General features: G+C 38.3%; 1 protein-coding gene across 1 annotated transcript; it reads right to left on the bottom strand.

Moving 5' to 3' along the window:
* Window positions 1–500: 500 nt before the first annotated feature.
* Window positions 501–10,594, bottom strand: LOC310722527 (monocarboxylate transporter 1-like). The gene is made up of 5 exons (XM_083535082.1): window positions 10,377–10,594; window positions 9,487–9,711; window positions 2,409–2,552; window positions 1,507–2,292; window positions 501–1,395 (listed from the first exon to the last, which is right to left on the bottom strand). Exons 2-5 carry the CDS (start codon window positions 9,701–9,703, stop codon window positions 1,139–1,141), a joined length of 1,404 nt encoding a protein of 467 aa, XP_083391208.1. The 5' UTR covers window positions 9,704–9,711; window positions 10,377–10,594; the 3' UTR covers window positions 501–1,138.
* Window positions 10,595–19,561: the final 8,967 nt, after the last annotated feature.

Raw genomic sequence — 19,561 nt, forward strand, 5'->3', positions numbered from 1 at the left:
ATGCTTATTATATCTTGTTGCTGATTCCTGGTGTATGAATAAACAAACAAAAACTATTCTTTATCATGACACTTGTTTGAGACAGTCAGGACATAGTTTGTGAGAATCACATTGCTTATAATTACCTATTAATATCAGGCAAGGTGACCTTTGTAGTAGTTAGCAACAGTGGCTAATGTGAGTCTAATGGACATTGCATGCATAATGGATTCTACTCCAGTTTTTCTGTTTTTCTGCCTAACATCACCTCATCTGATAACATGGTTATATAAATTACCCTTAGGTTTAAATGAGAGTGTACATGTTTGCACCCTGCAATGGATTGGCATCTTATTCAGAGTGTATTCCCACATTCCCACCTTGGTGCTCTTTTAACAGGCTTCAAAAACAAATTGATGCTCACCATGATAAAGCATAAACATTAATGAATAAAAAGCTAATAACACTAATAAGCATTCATATATGACTCAGTAAATGAAAGAATGACTCCAAATTTCGTCTTTCAGACCATATTTAAAAAAAAGTTACTTAATGTCAAATGAAAACATAAAAAATTCCAAGAAACAAAAAAATCAATGTGTTCTTTTTTTTATATTGTCCATTATTGGTTGTTTTTTAAACATATCAGAACAGATACAAAAATATAAGATATAACAAATGAAGACATTCTATTACATTAGTGTGTTACTGCAAAGCACTAAAATACACTATATGGACATAGGATTGTGGACAAAGGACCATCACATGTTTATAAACTTTAGTTCCAGGTAAATTGTGTGAATGCTACACCATTCGAATGATCAAATCAAGAACTCTTTGATCTAATTATCAGGAGACTATGAATGTAATATATAAGATATTTATTAGTGTTGCTATATGTAAATCTCTTATAAGTACTATATTGTTAGATTAGTTATAAATGCAATATCTAAAATTAAATAGGAAAAAAAAGGGAATTAAATTAAAAATGTCAAATAATAACCTTATTTACTTGTGGGTTAGTGCTGAACCACCTTGTATTGTATCAATACTTTTAAGCATGGAAATATTGCACAACAAAAATAATATTACAGAAATCAGAAATGTTTCCAAGACATACGTTTCCAGAAAAGTGTACAATCATGTCTGCTAAATGAAGTCACACAGTGTCTTCTGCTGTTTTGGTATCTCTGTTTACTCGCATTACAGCAGCTGTCTCCTTCTCTGCAATGTCTATGGTGGATTCTTCCTCTTTTCCTTTTAGCTTAGATTTTCTAGCTTCCTCCTTTGTTTCCTTGTCCAGGAGCCTGTAGTTAATGCCCATGCAGACAAAAAGGAAAATGCTTGCAACCATGAGAATAACTCCACAGCTTATGTAAGTGTACTTGTAGTCGTGGTAGATGTCATTAAATTTTCCTGTCAATGAAAACACAATTACTACATTAGTATCAAATCATAAATCATGTTTTAAAACTAAGAAAAATGACAAAGCCAATTTATGCATTAGGAAATAAAAAGGAAACTCACCCAGCAGTGGAGGGCTAATTAACACTGGTCCACATTCCACAATGGTAACCAGGCCCACAGCACTCGAGAAGCGCTGAGTTCCCACCAAATCCATCAGGGTCTCAAATAGCACACAGCTCAGCCACCCAAACCCAAACCCAAAGAACATAGAATAAATAACAAACCCTAGATAATCAACTGAAAGAGGTGCAAGCACATGGCACAAACCATTAAATAGAACTGAGGCAGCAAAGAAATACTGTATCCTTGGTCGTATCCACTTGGTGCTGGCCACTGCTCCCATGGATGGCCGCACCACCATGTCCACAATAGCCAGCACTGAAAGTAAAAAAGCTGCTTTCTCTTTTGGAATATCCCTACTTTTGGCAAAATTACTAAGGAATACTAGGGGCGTAAAAAGGCCAAAGAACATGACAATATTGCCTATGAGGTACAGGAGGAATCCACGATGTTTGAAAAGAGATAGATCAATGAAACTGTTGATATGCTGCATTGCTGTCTTCTTCTTTCCATCAGCCTTGACCTCCTTTACAGTGGGTTTGGGTTTTGGCCCAATTGGTCTCATAAGAGATCCAGCTACACAACAATTGAATAGAATACCACCTAGGATTAGGAAACTACCCCTCCAACCAAACTTGTCATAAAACCAAGTGTTCAGGGGAGCTAAAGTGCATAGGAACACTGGGCTACCAGCCATTGCAATACCATTTGCAATGGGCCTTCTTTTGTAGAAATATTTGCCAATCATAGTAAGGGCTGGGTTGAGATTGAACGCGAGTCCCAAACCTGTAATTTACACAAAGAAGAAAGTAAACAAATTTCCAAAATGAAGCTTCATTATTTCCTCTTTAACACAATTTAATTTGATTATATAAGTAACATGTATTATTAAGCACACCCACCTCCTACAAAACCCACACAAAAATACAAGCCCCCCACTGTGTTGCAAAAAGATGCTCCAATAAGTCCAGCTCCTGATAGACAACCCCCTAATATCATGATTGGACGGCTGCCATACTTGTTCACCAGAATACTGCTGATTGGACCTGTTGGAAATGAAATAAATGAAATTTAAATGTATAAATGGCAATTGTTCTTCAATCCACTTTACAAATAAATTAAACAATATAAAGTTTTTTAGGAAAGGTGTTACGCTATCAAGAGTCACCATAACAGTTTCACTGTGCCTATGCATGGTTTTTACTTTTACTTAAAACTGTGCTGGATGGATAACTGCAGTTCAACCAAATTGTACTCCCTTGCTTTTTATATGGTGGTGGAAAGAATTTCCTATATGTTTCAATTGGGCTGAGATCTAGTAAGTGTAATAGCGAATAAAATCATTCAGTGAGATCTCATGTCCTGAGGATAAGAACATGTTCATCCTGAAGAGAACATTCCCATCAAAGGAGGAATGTGATTACCCAGAAAAACGTATTCATACATTTGCGTTGAATTTTGAATTTTTCCTCTAAACAAACCAGAAATTGCCAGAAATACCCCTTACAGAATTTCATAGCCAAAAGTTTTCTTTTAATTGTTTCCATCTGCATAATGTTAATTTTAATAAAGCTTTGCAAATATTTATTAAATTAAAACATTAGTGCAAAATGTATTTTATGTGGATAAATAGTCTGAGGATAATAGTGTATCATTCAGACATTAGAGGGCACTGTTGCATTAATATTCTTTCAAATGGAATTTGCTGTTCCTGAAGCCCTCACCTTTGCCATGTCTTCCTTAATTCATTAAAGCTTAAAACATCACCAGACGAAATACTTAATAAAGATTCATTTCCATAATATTAATAGGTAATTTATGTTATATAGTAGCATAGAATATATACATCCTGTTGAAAGATGAGGCAAGTGGCATTTTTTTCCAGTATGTCAAGATCAATACACAAAGTTCTTTCTATATTATAATGACCAACAGTAATCAGTAAATAATTATAGGTATTGTTCATAAACTGCATAAAATTGCTGTGGAGTATTATAATGACAATTATATTGTAATTGTAACATTGTAATATGTTAGTGAAAGTACACTCTGTGGATTCTTTTGATGGATAAGGAATCTGCAGGGTGTCCCAAAAATACCATACCCTGGAATATCTTCCAGAATCTTTTTTAAATATCTTTTAAACTTTTAAAATATGTATATGTACATTGTGTTTCTATCTATCTATCTATCTATCTATCTATCTATCTATCTATCTATCTATCTATCTATCTATCTATCTATCTATCTATCTATCTATCTATCTATCTATCTATCTATCTATCCATCCATCCATCCATCCATCCATCCATCCATCCATCCATCCATCCATCCATCCATATATATATATATATATATATATATATATATATATATATATATATATATATATATATATATATATATATAAAGAGTGAGGAAAATAAGTATTTGAACACCCTGCTATTTTGCAAGTTCTCCCACTTAGAAATCATGGAGGGGTCTGAAATTGTCATCGTAGGTGCATGTCCACTGTGAGAGACATAATCTAAAAAAAAAAAAATCCAGAAATCACAATATATGATTTTTAAACTATTTATTTGTATGATACAGCTGCAAATAAGTATTTGAACACCTGTCTATCAGCTAGAATTTTGACCCTCAAAGACCTGTTAGTCTGCCTTTAAAATGTCCACCTCCACTACATTTATTATCCTAAATTAGATGCACCTGTTTGAGGTCGTTAGCTGCATAAAGACACCTGTCCTCCCCATACAATCAGTAAGAATCCAACTACTAACATGGCCAAGACCAAAGAGCTGTCCAAAGACACTAGAGACAAAATTGTACACCTCCACAAGGCTGGAAAGGGCTACGGGGAAATTGCCAAGCAGCTTGGTGAAAAAAGGTCCACTGTTGAAGCAATCATTAGAAAATGGAAGAAGCTAAACATGACTGTAAATCTCCCTCGGACTGGGGCTCCATGCAAGATCTCACCTCGTGGGGTCTCAATGATCCTAAGAAAGGTGAGAAATCAGCCCAGAACTACACGGGAGGAGCTGGTCAATGACCTGAAAAGAGCTGGGACCACCGTTTCCAAGGTTACTGTTGGTAATACACTTAGACGTCATGGTTTGAAATCATGCATGGCACGGAAGGTTCCCCTGCTTAAACCAGCACATGTCCAGGCACGTCTTAAGTTTGTCAATGACCATTTGGATGATCCAGAGGAGTCATGGGAGAAAGTCATGTGGTCAGATGAGACCAAAATAGAACTTTTGGGTCATAATTCCACTAATTGTGTTTGGAGAAAGAAGAATGATGAGTACCATCCCAAGAACACCATCCCTACTGTGAAGCATGGGGGTGGTAGCATCATGCTTTGGGGGTGTTTTTCTGCACATGGGACATGGCGACTGCACTGTATTAAGGAAAGGATGACCGAGCCATGTATTGCGAGATTTTGGGGAACAACCTCCTTCCCTCAGTTAGAGCATTGAAGATGGGTCGAGGCTGGGTCTTCCAACATGACAATGACCTGAAGCACACAGCAAGGATAACCAAGGAGTGGCTCTGTAAGAAGCATATGAAGGTTCTGGCATGGCCTAGCCAGTCTCCAGACCTAAACCCAATAGAGAATCTTTGGAAGGAGCTCAAACTCCGTGTTCTCAGCGACAGGCCAGAAACCTGACTGAGCTAGAGAAGATCTGTGTGGAGGAGTGGGCCAAAATCCCTCCTGCAGTGTGTGCAAACCTGGTGAAAAAACTACAGGAAACGTTTGACCTCTGTAATTGCAAACAAGGGCTACTGTACCAAATATTAACATTGACTTTCTCAGGTGTTCAAATACTTATTTGCAGCTGTATCATACAAATAAATAGTTAAAAAATCATACATTTTTTTTTTTTAGATGATGTCTCTCACAGTGGACATGCAGATACGATGACAATTTCAGACCCCTCCATGATTTCTAAGTGGGAGAACTTGCAAAATAGCAGGGTGTTTAAATAATTATTTTCCTCACTGTATATATATATATATATATATATATATATATATATATATATATATATATATATATATATATAGTGTTGAACAAGTGTTTGCCCCTTCCTGGTCTTTTAAAAATTAAGACTTTAGAGTGGCCTAGTCAAGGTCTTGACCTGAATTCTATTGAGATTCTTTGGCAGGACCTTAAAAAAGGCGGTTCATGCTTAAAAACTCTCTAATGTGGCTGAATTACATCAATTATGAGTGGACCAAAATTCCATCACAGCTCTGTAACAAACTCATTGCAAGTTTGCTACTAAGAGTGGCCCAACCTATTTAGGGGGCAAACACTTTTTTACAGAGGGCCATGTAGTTTTGGATTTTGTTTTCCCCTACCTTCATTTAAAAGCTGCATGTTGTGTTCACTTGTGTTATCTTTTAAGAAATCAGGAAGGATATATATATATATATATATATATATATATATATATGCATGCCCAGGTATTTTATCAATTATTTTACATATGAAAAGGTAACTGTTTAAAGAAACAGTAAAAATACAGATTTTTAAATTAAAAGTAATGAAGAAGTTGGCAAAACTCACATAAACAGGGATTGTGTCTGGTTTTAGGGCACATGACACAATTATCTTAAGTGGATTACAAAGGAAAGAATTACAAATTTACAATGGACTGTATTATTTGTCTGTTTTTCATAATTCAATTTATACAACAAGAGCCAAGAACTTTCACATCAAACCTCAAAAAGATTACACTAATCTAATTCAGAAATACAACCTTATAATAATTTTTTAGAATTTATGTTCCCAACAATTTAAGCTTTAAGATTTCCTGATTAAAACAATGATCAGCTTGTATTTGCCTGTGAAGTGGAATTAGATATGGACCACAATTCAGAATTGGGGTCTGTTAAATAAAAATAGGAAATATACTACATTTTGAATAGACTGATCTTTATAACTGGCTGTATAACTGAATATGAATCGGGTTTCATATATCATAAGAACAAAATAACTAAAAGTTTCAGAAAGTTTTTATACTTAGTATGCCACTTGGTTTTTAAAGATGGTATGCCATTCTGACAAATGATTAGTTTAACCATTTGATTGCATTAGAGAAACATGCAAAATCTATATCTGTGTATGAGGAATGTCTTTTGCCCTTAGGAAATTAAATGTGGCTTGTTTGGCCTATCAAAAAGGTGAAAAGAAGGAAATTGAAATGTGCTTCAGCCTATTCTGCTATAACACAGGTACAGTGTTGAACAAGCACAAACACAATCTGACAGTTATTGTTGAATGGCTGCTAGGGTAAACAGCAGTCAAGTGCATAGATGTTTACTTTGTGAAAGAAAAAGGGTTGAGTTAAGGCCTATTTCAAGAATTGGTCCAAACACTGTAAAGCAATACCACAACATAGTGTAAGAAACCATGGTGTACTGTTAGTTATATAAGGTTCTGTCTGACATTTAATCATTGGAACTTTTAAAATCTTTTTTTAAATTTTTTAATTTTTTTTATGTTTCAGTCCTTTTACATCCACCCAGTCATATTCCTGGATGAATAGGTTCTAAAAAGACCATGGACAGTGAAAGTCTACATGTTAGTTCAATAAGTAAAAAGCATACATGAAGTCTGGCAATGTGCAGTATTCTAGTAGTAATACAAAAACAAAACACTTTCACTTTAAATTGTGACTAAGTATCTGGTTTTCATTTAAGTATTTAAAATTTATAAGTAGTAATATTTTTAAATATGTAATATTTAACTTGCTAGCATGACTGAGTAGGCCTACCTTAATAATGTATGGCACAGCAAACCTTATTTTAAATGGTTTACTTCAGCATTTTGCTGATCACAGTATAAGTGGATTAAACAAACTTTCTGGGTCAGTTTACAACTGTACCAATAATGTGCCTAAGATTTTTAAGAATCTATATACAAAAAATGATTTAATAATGTAATAAATAATAATTAATGAATAATAAATATATTCAGTAGAAAAACGACAAATTGAAAAAAAAAAAAATCAGTTCTGACAACTGTTAATGCGCTTTAACAATTTTAAACACCAATAGCAATAACAAGAAAATCAATCAGCTCACCTCACAGTAAAAAAGCCCTTTTGTTCTTCCTTATCACAGCACAGAGTTGACTGAATTCACTGCACTTGTTTTATATTCAGAGTAGGAAATAGTTTTGGGCCTGTTTGTAACACACCATTCTGCTCCATTCTGTATTAATTTACCCTTGAACCATGGGGTCAGCTTTGTTTGTTAATTTCGCTCATTTCATTTATTTGTACAGTATATACAATATATATTCTCTAATGTTAACAGAAAAATTAAAAAATTGTTGAATAGTTAAGACAAATATTATCAAATATCAATTTAATCTATCATTAAAATTAATATCAGTATAAGTAAAAACTTAAATTTTTTCAAAGAAATTAGAACTTCAGAATATTAACAAATATCGACAAATAATGACACCAGGTTACATCAATGACCAATAGTTGAATGGCCAAACATGATTGCATGATGTATATTTTCCTCTATGTACAAAAGCAATCTAGTAGCCTATAGTTTCTCTAACGTCACATAGCAGTGCTCTACTTCTTTTCTGTATTTGACAGTAGTCAGCTCAGTTCTGTGCAACTGCAGACGGAAGCATCTCATCTCCTGATCTCTCTCTAAGGAAAACATCTGACACCCCTCGCTCTTGAAATAAAAGTCTGACTGAGAACATAGGCTCTAGAGGCAGATAGAGTTGCCCATTCAGAGCCCTGTCTCACAGAGTAGTAATGTTTAAAGCTCATCTTGTCCTCAACTAGCTCATTCTATCCTCGAAACCCTTTCTATTTAGGCTATTTCGGATAATGGAGTGTACTAAAAGCTTCATTAGCTATGCCATGGCCTCAATGATCACATCAGTGGACTGCAAGAGGTGTTGATACAAAGCTTAGCAAAAGACAGATAGGAACAACTTTGTCCCATCTGGAACAAAGGATTATATACATCACAGTAAAAGACATGTGAAGAGGATTGCAATTTTAAAAAGAGTTGTATTGTGTAAGACAAAATTGACTGAAATTTTGTGTTGTGAGTCCTTAATCTATTAAAAAACATTTTGTCCTAAATTATATATATGCAGAGTTGCTTAAAGAAACAAGGTGTGTCGAGACTCAAAGACCTAGCCATACACTTAAAATCTACAATTTCAGGCCAACCAAATATTTTTGGACATCTTATCATCAATAGATGTCCACAATGTACCTTGTAGCAGGAAAATATCATTACATGTGTGTCTTCACCAAACTGTTGCCACAAAAGCATACAATTGCATAGGAAGCGTTGGAAAAACACAATCATATAGAATGTCTTTAAATGTTGTAGCATTATATTTTTTAAGGGGCTCAAACATGTTCCAGCATAACAATACCCCTGTACACAAGACCTGCACAGAAAAAAATGGGGCTATTATAACAGCAAAGAGGGACTATATCTGAAATGGGATGTTTAGTATGAATGTACTGGTTATGTTTGTCTGTATAGGGTATAAATCTAGTGCTAAATAATTTAAAACAATTAAAATAAGAATTATATTGAAGTCAAAAATAACTAATTGAACAGGAATTCATAGGCAGATATCAAATATTTTTATAATAGTTAAAGTGCAATTGGTTTTACTACCCCTGTCAGCCTGATACTCATAATGCAAATCGCCTTTGTGGTGTAATTGTGGTATTAAAAACAATATATAAAAACAATTATAAACAATAGATTCAATGCAAATGTTTTCAGACTCAAATGTTTTCAGAAATGTTTACATCTTTCTGTTAGTCCACTTTATCAGAATTTAGAATGGCTTAAAAAAAATCACCTAAGATGTTGTGCAGTGCCTGGTGTTCACAATAAACTGAATTGAAATAAATACATAAAGAGGAGCCAAAACAGTGGACATTCTTCCAAAGATTTTTCTTGTTGTCTTACCTGCTCCATACATGACAGCTAGCATAATGGATGAAATCCAGGAGACTTGACTGCTGCTGGCATCAAAGATCACTTCAATTTCTTTGAAGAACACAGTAATTGACTTTGGGAAGGCATATGAGAAACCAATAGAGATGAAGGCACCAGCCACCACTGCCCAACCCCAGCCCCCTTCTGGAGGAGTGTAACCCTCTGGACCACCAATTGCAACTGGCATGGTGATATCTGCAATAAAGGACAGGAGAGATTACCTTAGATTAGAAATCACCTTCAGTAATAAACATGGGTCAGTACCATTATTTTACATTTATTTAAATGAATCAAACTTAAACCCTTTTTAACCCATTTCTTCTTATTTGCTCAGAAGGCAGAATAATTGGCAGGAATAGATGCTGATCTTAGCTTTTGAAACTTTTTTTGTTAGTGTTCCAGAAAGCTCTTCACAAACAATTAATTGTTCCTCGTAACACCAAACCAATTTATCTATATTACAATAATATCTCTTCCCGTGGGCTCACCACCTGCAGGAGGGACCGTAAGGGACGGTGCTGTGAGGATTGGGCAGCGGTCGAAGGCGGGGGCCTGCTTAGACTGCTGCCCCCGCGACCCGAATTACGGATAAGTGGGAGAAAATTAATGACAATAATATCTATATATACATTGCAAAGCTATTCTATGATCCTAAGTATAATAACTTTTAAATGCTCATATTATGCTTTTATAATACAATATATTTATATATGTTTTTTTTTTATTAGCAATGCTTAAAAAGCCAAATCTGCACAGAACATAATTGATTTACAGATCAGCTTTTCAGGCCACACATGCAAGATGGATTAGTAAAAACATTCAATCTCACAGGTCACATGTTTCTCAGGCAGAGCCCCTACCTTTTGAATGCCACTCAACACCTTCTCAGAAGAAAAAAATAAATTCCAAAGCACCACCAATGCTTCAGTATTAATTGTAAACTTTTTTACTCTAAAGGCACTGACACACAACTAAAGTAAGGGATGTCACACACAAGAGACCACAGGTGTTAATGATGTAACACACCAGGCCCAGATTCCATTTAGAGTGTGAGATTTAGATCAGGGCTGCTCTTATTGGCTCTTAAGGTCAACACACATGTGAAAAACAAGTCCTATTGGCTGCACATAATGTCCTAGGACTGCCCAATTGTGACCTCTTTCTCCTTCTTCCTGTCCATTGCTCCACGTTCTTACTCCTTAGGTCTCTTTCATTAGGACTTAGGATCTAATATTCCTTTACTAAAATGTTTGTTTTAGTATGCAGAATATTAGGGCTCAAAGCATTTCTCTGATGTAAAAAAATAGTCATATTACCACACAGATGGAAGATAGCAACACCACTTTTTAGGACTAAACACTCCCAAATAAGGCATAGACCAAAAAGTTACCTGAGGCAGGGTGAAGATTGACATAATTAAAACGTCAACCCTGAAACACACAAGAATTATGTATATATGGAAATATGTGACACTTTTAGAAATGTTGTACTGATTTTTTAGCTGATGTATTTGTTGTGATAGCAGTAAGTAAGCAATTGTGTACCAAATGAATGTTGCAGAAGCATACTGCTTAAGCAGCTAGAATTATGTTTAATATGAAAAAATATAAATGATCTCAAACACAAGTATTAATAGTCATGTTTTGCTGATGGTTTCTAAAAAGAAAGGAGAAGAGTTTCTTTTGTCACTCACTATTTTCCAGTGACATTCATCATTGTATAAATAAGAAATCCAGCATATAATACAGTGAGGATAAAATACATTCGATTAAATGTATTTGATTGCAAAGAGATTCCAATCATTCTTTTATTGCCTTTTATTTGTTGATGAAAGCCAAAAAATGTTTGAAAACCCAATTTTATCATAAAATAAACCCTGGATGCCTCTAGAGATCATGTGTTAAAAATAATATTATTTCATGTTATTTATAGTGATTTTTGTTGTTGTTAAGTTGTTGTTGATTTTTGTTGTTGTTAAGCTCCACTCTACTTTAAAGGCTTTCAATTATATTCCATTAAATTTGCTTGTTCAGCCACAAGAGCATTAATAAGGTCAAGAACTGACATTGGGCAAGGAGGATTGGGCGCAGTTGACTTTTCTGTTCATCCCATCAGTGTTAAGTGTGATTAAGGCTCTGTGCAGACTAGGCATTATTTTCCACACCAACCCTGAAAAACAATTGTCACTTTGTGCACAGATGCTTATCAATTCTGGAATAGGTTTATGCCAGATGTTTCATGTAAGAGGCAAATTGTAATGTTACAGCATTTATGAACATTAGAAAATGATGTGATTTCATCTTGTGGCAACAATATGAGTGTTATGGTCAGGCATCCACAAAACTAAGCCAGATGCTAAAGAATTCAAAACAGGAGGCAGCAAATAGTGGCAAAACTCATAAATAAAATTGATTTTAGTCAGTACATACAAACTAAAGCACCTATTTAATTTAAGTCACAGCACAAATATAAGCAAAGCAATTTACACCTAACAGAGACAGGGATTCTCACCTATCTTGAAAGCAGACTGGATGCTGGCATCACTAATAGAAAAACATATCTAGTGGCAAACAACATATATAGTCAATGTAGTGACAGTCCCTGTCTAATAAAGATGTACAACATTTGTCTTCTGCTTTTCTGAGGGAGCCACTAAAGGACAAAGGTGCTGAGCCAGCACATTTTGCTTATCTGGGTCAGCCCGGACAAAACAAACACAATGTGGCAATATTATAAGGAAGACCTTACAAAGTCCTCCTGTGTGCCAGCTATATGCGAAGAAGATCAAGAAAGACAGAATGCTGAAGGCAGGATGAAGAACACAGAAGAAAAAGAAAAGCTGAAAAGATCTTATACTAGTATCTTTTCTAGTGATTGATTTGCACTTCTAACATAATGCACAGTGTTCCAGGCAATCTGGCACACAGCACTACTCTTTAAGTAACCATTTATTAAAGACAAACAGCCCACAATTGTGTTCTTATGGAAAACACAACTTTCCTCACGTTCTCTCCTGCTGTTCAAAGCAGGCATGCTTCTTTGATTTCATTGTGTTCTAGGAAGAGAAATAAATGTTTACTTTTCTATGATTAATGTAGTATATTACTGAATGAACCACACCTAAACAGTCCCTCTTTTCCTTCATCTAAGGAAGCTGGGTGATCCGTGCAGACTGAGAGAGGAGGAGACACTTTCCCATTAGTCGATTATTTTGTTTGGTCTCCTCATTGTAGAGGCAGCACCATGCTAAGAGCTCTAATATTTGTCCGTGTGGAGCACCTGTGAAAATAAACACTTACTTCTGTATCAGAAGAACAGAGGAGTCTGGGATTCCTCATTTAGCATTTCATTGTTAACAACATAAAGCTTTAATGTAACAGGAAATGTGACAAACTTGTTTTGCAGAGATCTTCTTAACTTTAGCATGCAACCAAGGTAGCTCTAAGTTCTAAGATCACTGTTTATAATGTGTTCCTGTTCCTGTGTCTGTGACATTCTGCACGTTTCTACTTTGCTGATTGTTCCCTCAATCCTTCAAAGTGTGAACATTTAGCTAATAGTTTTAACATCCTTATGATTACTTCCTGCTAGTAACTATGCCACAACCTTACACTAAACTTTTAAGAAACTTTTGAAGTTACCTTAAGTTACATGCTACTCAACTAACATCAGTCTGCTGCAATTAAATTCATGTATGATGCAAAATTAAGTAGTGTTTCAGTATAATTCACGTGTAATCAAAAACAGGGGATGCAGTTGCACTGTTATTTGCAGTGGGGTACTGTTTACTGTTGTGTATTTCACAATGCTTTAATGTTTCTGACTTTAAGGCCTTTGACCTGGTGATAGGACATCAATCCAAAGTCACTAATGTCACTCTAAGGAAGAAAAATAAAGCCAGGTCTTTGGATGCAAAGGATGTCACTTTCATCTTCATTGTAAACCAAAGCTACACTAGCCAAAGGTGGGCATTTAGTACTTTGTCAAAGTATGTTTAGCATGTTTAACATGCATGTTCCACACATGACGAGAGAGATATTGTCAGGAATCCCCCTGCCACGCCCCCTTTGGAGGCTGTCTTTCCCTGGGATTCCCTGATGCACCGCGCTCCTGCTCCATTGCGTGCCCCGCCCGCCTGCAGCTGCTCGCAATCTGGCTTCACAAGGAGCAGCTGAGGCTCATCTCCGATTTCCATTTCACCACCCATATAAACCCCACGCTCGCCTACACAGACTGTCGGTTATTGTATGTACGTGTGTGTAGTCTCGTGTTGGTCTGTGCAGGTTCCTGGTGGCTCGCTGCTCCGCGTATGCTTCCCCCGCTACGCATCTTCTCCTTCCGGATTCCTCGTTCTCTCCACGGCGGCGTGTGCGTTTCCCGTCGCTCCTAGGACTTCTGACGCTTCTCTGTCTCTGCCTCCGCGCCGCAACCTGCACCGTGGATATTTTTGTGTTCCTTATTTGTATTACGAACTGCCGTTTGCCGGATTATCCCTTATGCTTTATGTTGGCTTTGCCTGTTTGTGAAATAAAAACGCCGGCTTATATTTCTGCCTCCGCCTCCATATACGCCGCGTAACAGATATCTAGCTAGTGGAAGGAATTTTCTCTAATGGCTAGAATTGAATAAATTGTAATAAAAATCAAAAACATTTTAGGGATTTAAATAAGAACTAGAAAGAGAGAGAAATTGAGAAACAGCACTTATCTTTACATATAACTTATCTGTTCAAATCTGTTGCAGTTGTAACAATTCTTTCTGCAGATATTTGAAAGTGTTGCTTTTTATATTTCTTCTATGGTTTAGAAAAAGGGGTAAAGCATTTCCCTTTCAGGAACTCGAACTGCGTCGGAACGCTTTGGAAACGCGACTGTGTTGTCCACATTCATTTTTCAATCACCTACACACTGAGATGTCCAGATCCTGGCATGGCTCTTCTTAGCCTGCCCCTTTAGCCCTAAAACCACGGTATACTCCAATGCCATAGGGTTTAGGGATCACGGCTATGGGGTTATGCGACGGGTTGAAGAGACACTAGCAGGCTATCGCTCCCCAGGTGCGGCATCCTCCCTTATGACCCCGACACTACCTACCAAGCCTATGAGTACTATGTCAGTGCTGGTGGGGAAGGCTTACGCCTCAGCAGGTCAGGCTGCTGGATGTCTGCACACCATTGCGGTGTTACAGGCATACCAAGCCAACCTGCTGTGAGAGCTGGATGTGGGAAACATCGTTAGTGGCCAGATCTAAGAGCTGGTCCTATGAGCCACAAAAAAGACCACTTAGGCTATTGGCCGGTTCATGACCACCCTGATGGCCACAAAGAGACTTCTGTGGTTCACCACTGTGTTCCAGCAGTACCTCCTATGCTGCTCTCATGGGGCTGCTCGGCGACCGCAGCCCCAACCACAACCCAGCACTTCCCACTGGGAATTGCAGATACAGTGTTGCGACCCTCTCTCCCCTTGTAAGAAATCCCGCACAACGTTTTTGTCCGAAGCCCTGTAAGATGACAGATCTCAGGACCGTCATCTTCAATAAGAGGGCTTCGACCAAGAGGTCCTGACCGGACCCACTGGCCTCCCACTGGCATCCAATCTTGAGTACACCCGTTATTCAGTTCATGGACAATGCAGTCGCATTCCCAAAGCTTTCAGACGCAACGTCTTGTTCCCTCAGGGAGCTGGGTTACATATGTAACCTAGATACGTTATTTATTACTATTATTATTTATTATTATATTATTATTATTATTTATTTTTTATTTTTTACTGGAAAGTGCCTTGTGCTCCTTTTGGTTGCTGTAAGGCGCTATACAAATAAAGCTTGATTGATTGATTGATTGATTGATTGTCTAAATTCAAGTGTAAATAGTGAATGAATATCAGCTGGTTAGCCAACAGGGTGCTTGTGGAGTCAACAGGGTGCTTGTAGAAATTGGGCTACTGTTGGCCGAAAGGAGGAGAGGGAGAGGAGGAAGACATCTACAGAGACAGCACTAAAAAAAGTGTAGGATTGTTAATTCTGGGTCAACTGTTGCTGTTCAACCACTTGCCGATGATGGTGGGCTGTATAGAGCAGTTGAGAGGTTATCTGAGGACATGAGGCAGATGAGGATGGAGTTGAAATATGTGAGTTGCAAAGACTGGCCATTGGCGGTATGGAAGAGTGAAGTGAAGTATACTCAAAGTCAAGTTGAACATGCAGGTGCAACTGTGGCGGCCATGGGTGCCAGTCACAAGGGTCTTATGATTTGCAAAAAGGCTGTTCACCTGATAAACAAGTGCTTCGGAACAGCAAGGAACCAGATGCACAATATCATGTACGAAGGGACAAGTCCCGCTTTCGATATCTAGTGAGGCACAGTCCTAGTCCAAGTCTTTAGAGTTTCTAAAACTAACTGTCGCTGATGTTGGGGCCCAAACACCAGCTGATCTGCCCACGGGACTACAAACTAACTCTATGAATAGCAACCTTTCCAGATCTAAAGACATTTGCTTTAATACCACTGATGCAGTGTCACTGATTTCATATGTGAGAGGGGTGATTGAAGGCATGGCAGTTTCAATGTTAGTGGACTCTGGTGTGTCGAGTGTGTCGCCTTATGAGTGCGGACTTTCGCATGTCTCTTCCAGCACTTCGCAACCACCTGTTGAAGAAGGACTATGTAGCAGCCTACTCTGTTATGTTGGGTTGGGACTTTCTTTTCAAGAACAATGCCGTACTGGACACCAGCTGTGCAATTTTACGGCTTTGGGACATTTCTGTACCACTCCTCACCAGCAATTACTTTATTCCGCTGTGTTGTAATGTTTCTATAGCCAACACTATGACCCTGCCAGCCTTTAGTGAGTCAATCGTACCAATTCGGGTGTGTGCGCCGGACACCGCTAAAGTGCTTTGCAACTATGTAGGATATTTGGAGGCAAACATTCCTGATTCTTCTAATCTGTTGGTCGTTCACACAGTCACCAGGGTTCAAAACGGACTGACCAAAGCAAAGATTTTAAATCCTACAGGACAGGACATTTCATTGCAACAAGGACTGCACCTGCGTGAGTTTTACAGGGTAAATAAATCTGAGCTTAAGCCTCTTCATCAATGCTCATTGAAATCAGTTGCAGCAGGCACATCGCAGGTGGCACCTTCAGTGTCCTTGGATAACTCGCCAGTCACTGCCTCGAAAGAGCTGCACTTTCTGCATTGTTGTTAGAGCACAATACAATCTTCAGCACATACAAAAGAAGTGTTGGAAAGTGTATTTTTGTGAAACATCGCATTAGAACAGGAGACCACGCTCCCATTAAACAAAAGCATACAGTGCCTCACCTGAGAAAAGAGCTGAAATTGATTGACAAGTCACTGCCCTGCTGGCAGATGGTGTTATCAAGAAGAGCTGTAGTCCATAGGCCTCACCTGTGGTGCTTGTGAAAAAGAAATGTGGTGCATGGAGGTTTTGTGTGGATTACAGACGCTTGACCAGTGTCACAGTTAAAGACTCTCATCCTATGCCCTGTGTGGATGATACGCTGGATGCATTGGCGGGTTTAGCACATTAGACTTTTCGAATGTTTTTGGCAAGTTAAAGTTGTTGAACAAGACAGAGAGAAAATTGCCTTTACAACTGGCCATGGACTCTTCCAAAGGCGAGTTATGCCGATGGGTCTCTCTAATTCTCCAGTGACATTCCAAGCTCCAAGCTCCATCAAGACCATGTGGTCTTCCTGGGCAATGTTGTGTCCCAGAAGGGACTTTAGCCAGACCCACGTAATATAGAAAAGGTGAGAAATTGGCCAACACCCAAGTCTCCTTATGAAGTCAGAGCTTTTGTTGGACTTTGCTCCTACTAAAGACGATTTGTTAAATATTTTTCAAAACATGTCGCGCCACTTAACCTTAATTATCTGAAAGATGTGTTATCCTCTGCCCCAGTTGTAAAACTTTCAGAGTCTACACTGATGTGTCAAAATGTGCTTTCGGTGCAGTGCTGGCGCAAGACAAAAATAGGCTTGAACATGTGGTAGCATATGCCAGCCAGGCTTTGGACACTACACAGATGTGCTGGTCTACTTTTTATCGCGAGTTATGGGCGATTGTGTGGGCAGTAAAAGAATTCAAACACTACATTTGACTTTCATCATTTATCATCATCACTGACCACCGTCCTCTCTTGGCCTTTCCATGGATGGCCATTGATGATGATCCAACTGGTAGAAGGGGAAGATAGATCTTAGAGCTGGATCCACTGGATTGGACAATCATTTACAAATGTGGGCATCACCACAAGAATGCAGATGATCTGTCTAGACATCCTGATTGCCTGACTGGGATAGTATGAGTCGAGGCATTGAAAGAATGCAAGAAGTTAACATGGTGGGACACCGACCAACCCTCCTAAAACTTCTGTGTCTGCAGATCGGATGTCGGTACCAGACTCAAACACTGTTTCACAAAGTAGGTTCTGTGTTCATGATTTGTCATATGATGCGTCTAACCTGAGGGAATTGCAGCATTCTGACTCCAACATTGGGACTGCCTAGAAGACACTTGAAAGGGCTTTCTAAATGCCTAAGGAAACTCTTGACCAAGTTCAATGACCTTTCAATAATTGATGGATTATTGTGTCGGTCTGTTGTCTCTTTCATACAAGTGACCCAGTCATTCAATTTGTTGCTCCTTCTACCCGTCTACCTATAATACTTTTGTAGTTACATGGTGGTCTGGCCGCAGTCCATTTATCTGCTGAACATGTATGGGAAAAAGTGAGACTGACTTGTTACTGGCCTTCCATGTTTATGGATATTAGAGAGTGGTGTGAGCATTACAGGGCTTTTCAGACTCGTCGTGGTCCTGTTCCAACACACCGTGCTCTGATGGGCGGTTTGAATACCACAGGCCCATTTGAGAGAGTAGCTACGGACATTTTGGAGCTTCCTTTGACTTCAAAAGGCGATCGCTATGTCCTTGTTGTGGAGGACTATTTCACTAAGTTTGTTAGTTTGTATGCTTCCTAATCAATCTTTATAGATTGTAACTCGCTGTCTATTCGAGGACTATGTGTTGACTCATGGTATTCCAGAGACTTTACATTCTGACCAAGGCCATCAGTTTGAAATGGATATTGTTCAAAGACTTTGTCAAATGCTTGGGATTCGAAAGACACGGACTACTCCCTATCATCCGGAGTCAGATGGGATGGTTAAACTTTTTAACAGGACTTTGACCAATCAAATAGCAAAAATGCTGCTGACATATGGTGGGGAATGGGACAGCTTTGTAAAACATGTAATGTTTGCCTATAACACCTCACCCCACTCAAGCACTAAATTTATACCATATTTCCTTTCTCATGGTGTTATGCTGCGAGAAACAGAGGCGAAAGCCAAAGTGCATTTCGCTTCAGTTTAATGTAGTAACAGACACACGGTACACAGTAGCGGTTGGAGGGAAGTTGGGTTAGAAGGAGTGGGGGCCAAGACCCCGGAGAAACGGCAGCGGGAGAGAGGGAGAAGAATATCCGTGGTACACCCTGGAGGGTCCACGGTGGTCAAGTCAAGTCAAGTCAAGTCAAGTCAAGTCAAGTCAAGTTTATTTGTATAGCGCTTTTCACAACAGACATTGTCTCAAAGCAGCTTTACAGAAAACAACAGTGAAGGTGAATGGTGTGCGTTTGTCCCTGATGAGCAAGCCGTGGCGACAGTGGCAAGGAAAAACTCCCTTAGATGATATGAGGAAGAAACCTTGAGAGGAACCAGACTCAAAGGGGAACCCATCCTCATATGGGTGACATCAAAAGTTTGGTCATAAATCTTTCAACAATACAGAACAATTTGTGATCATCATAGATCCAGCATCAGCTTCTCCATGCCAGGGCCTTTAAACACTCGGCATCTACTTCTCCATGATCATCCATAGGTCCATAATCTTCACGAGGTGGGACGTGACTGGAGCTGGCCAAACCTCAGGATGCCTCGGGATGGGGAGAGAAAGAGAAGCAGTGGAGAGGAATTAGCGTAGCTGCTGTTCATGATATTAACAGCACAAG

The sequence above is a fragment of the Silurus aristotelis genome (assembly GCF_946808225.1).
Source record: "Silurus aristotelis genome assembly, chromosome: 2".
Classification (NCBI taxonomy): Eukaryota; Metazoa; Chordata; class Actinopteri; order Siluriformes; family Siluridae; genus Silurus; species Silurus aristotelis.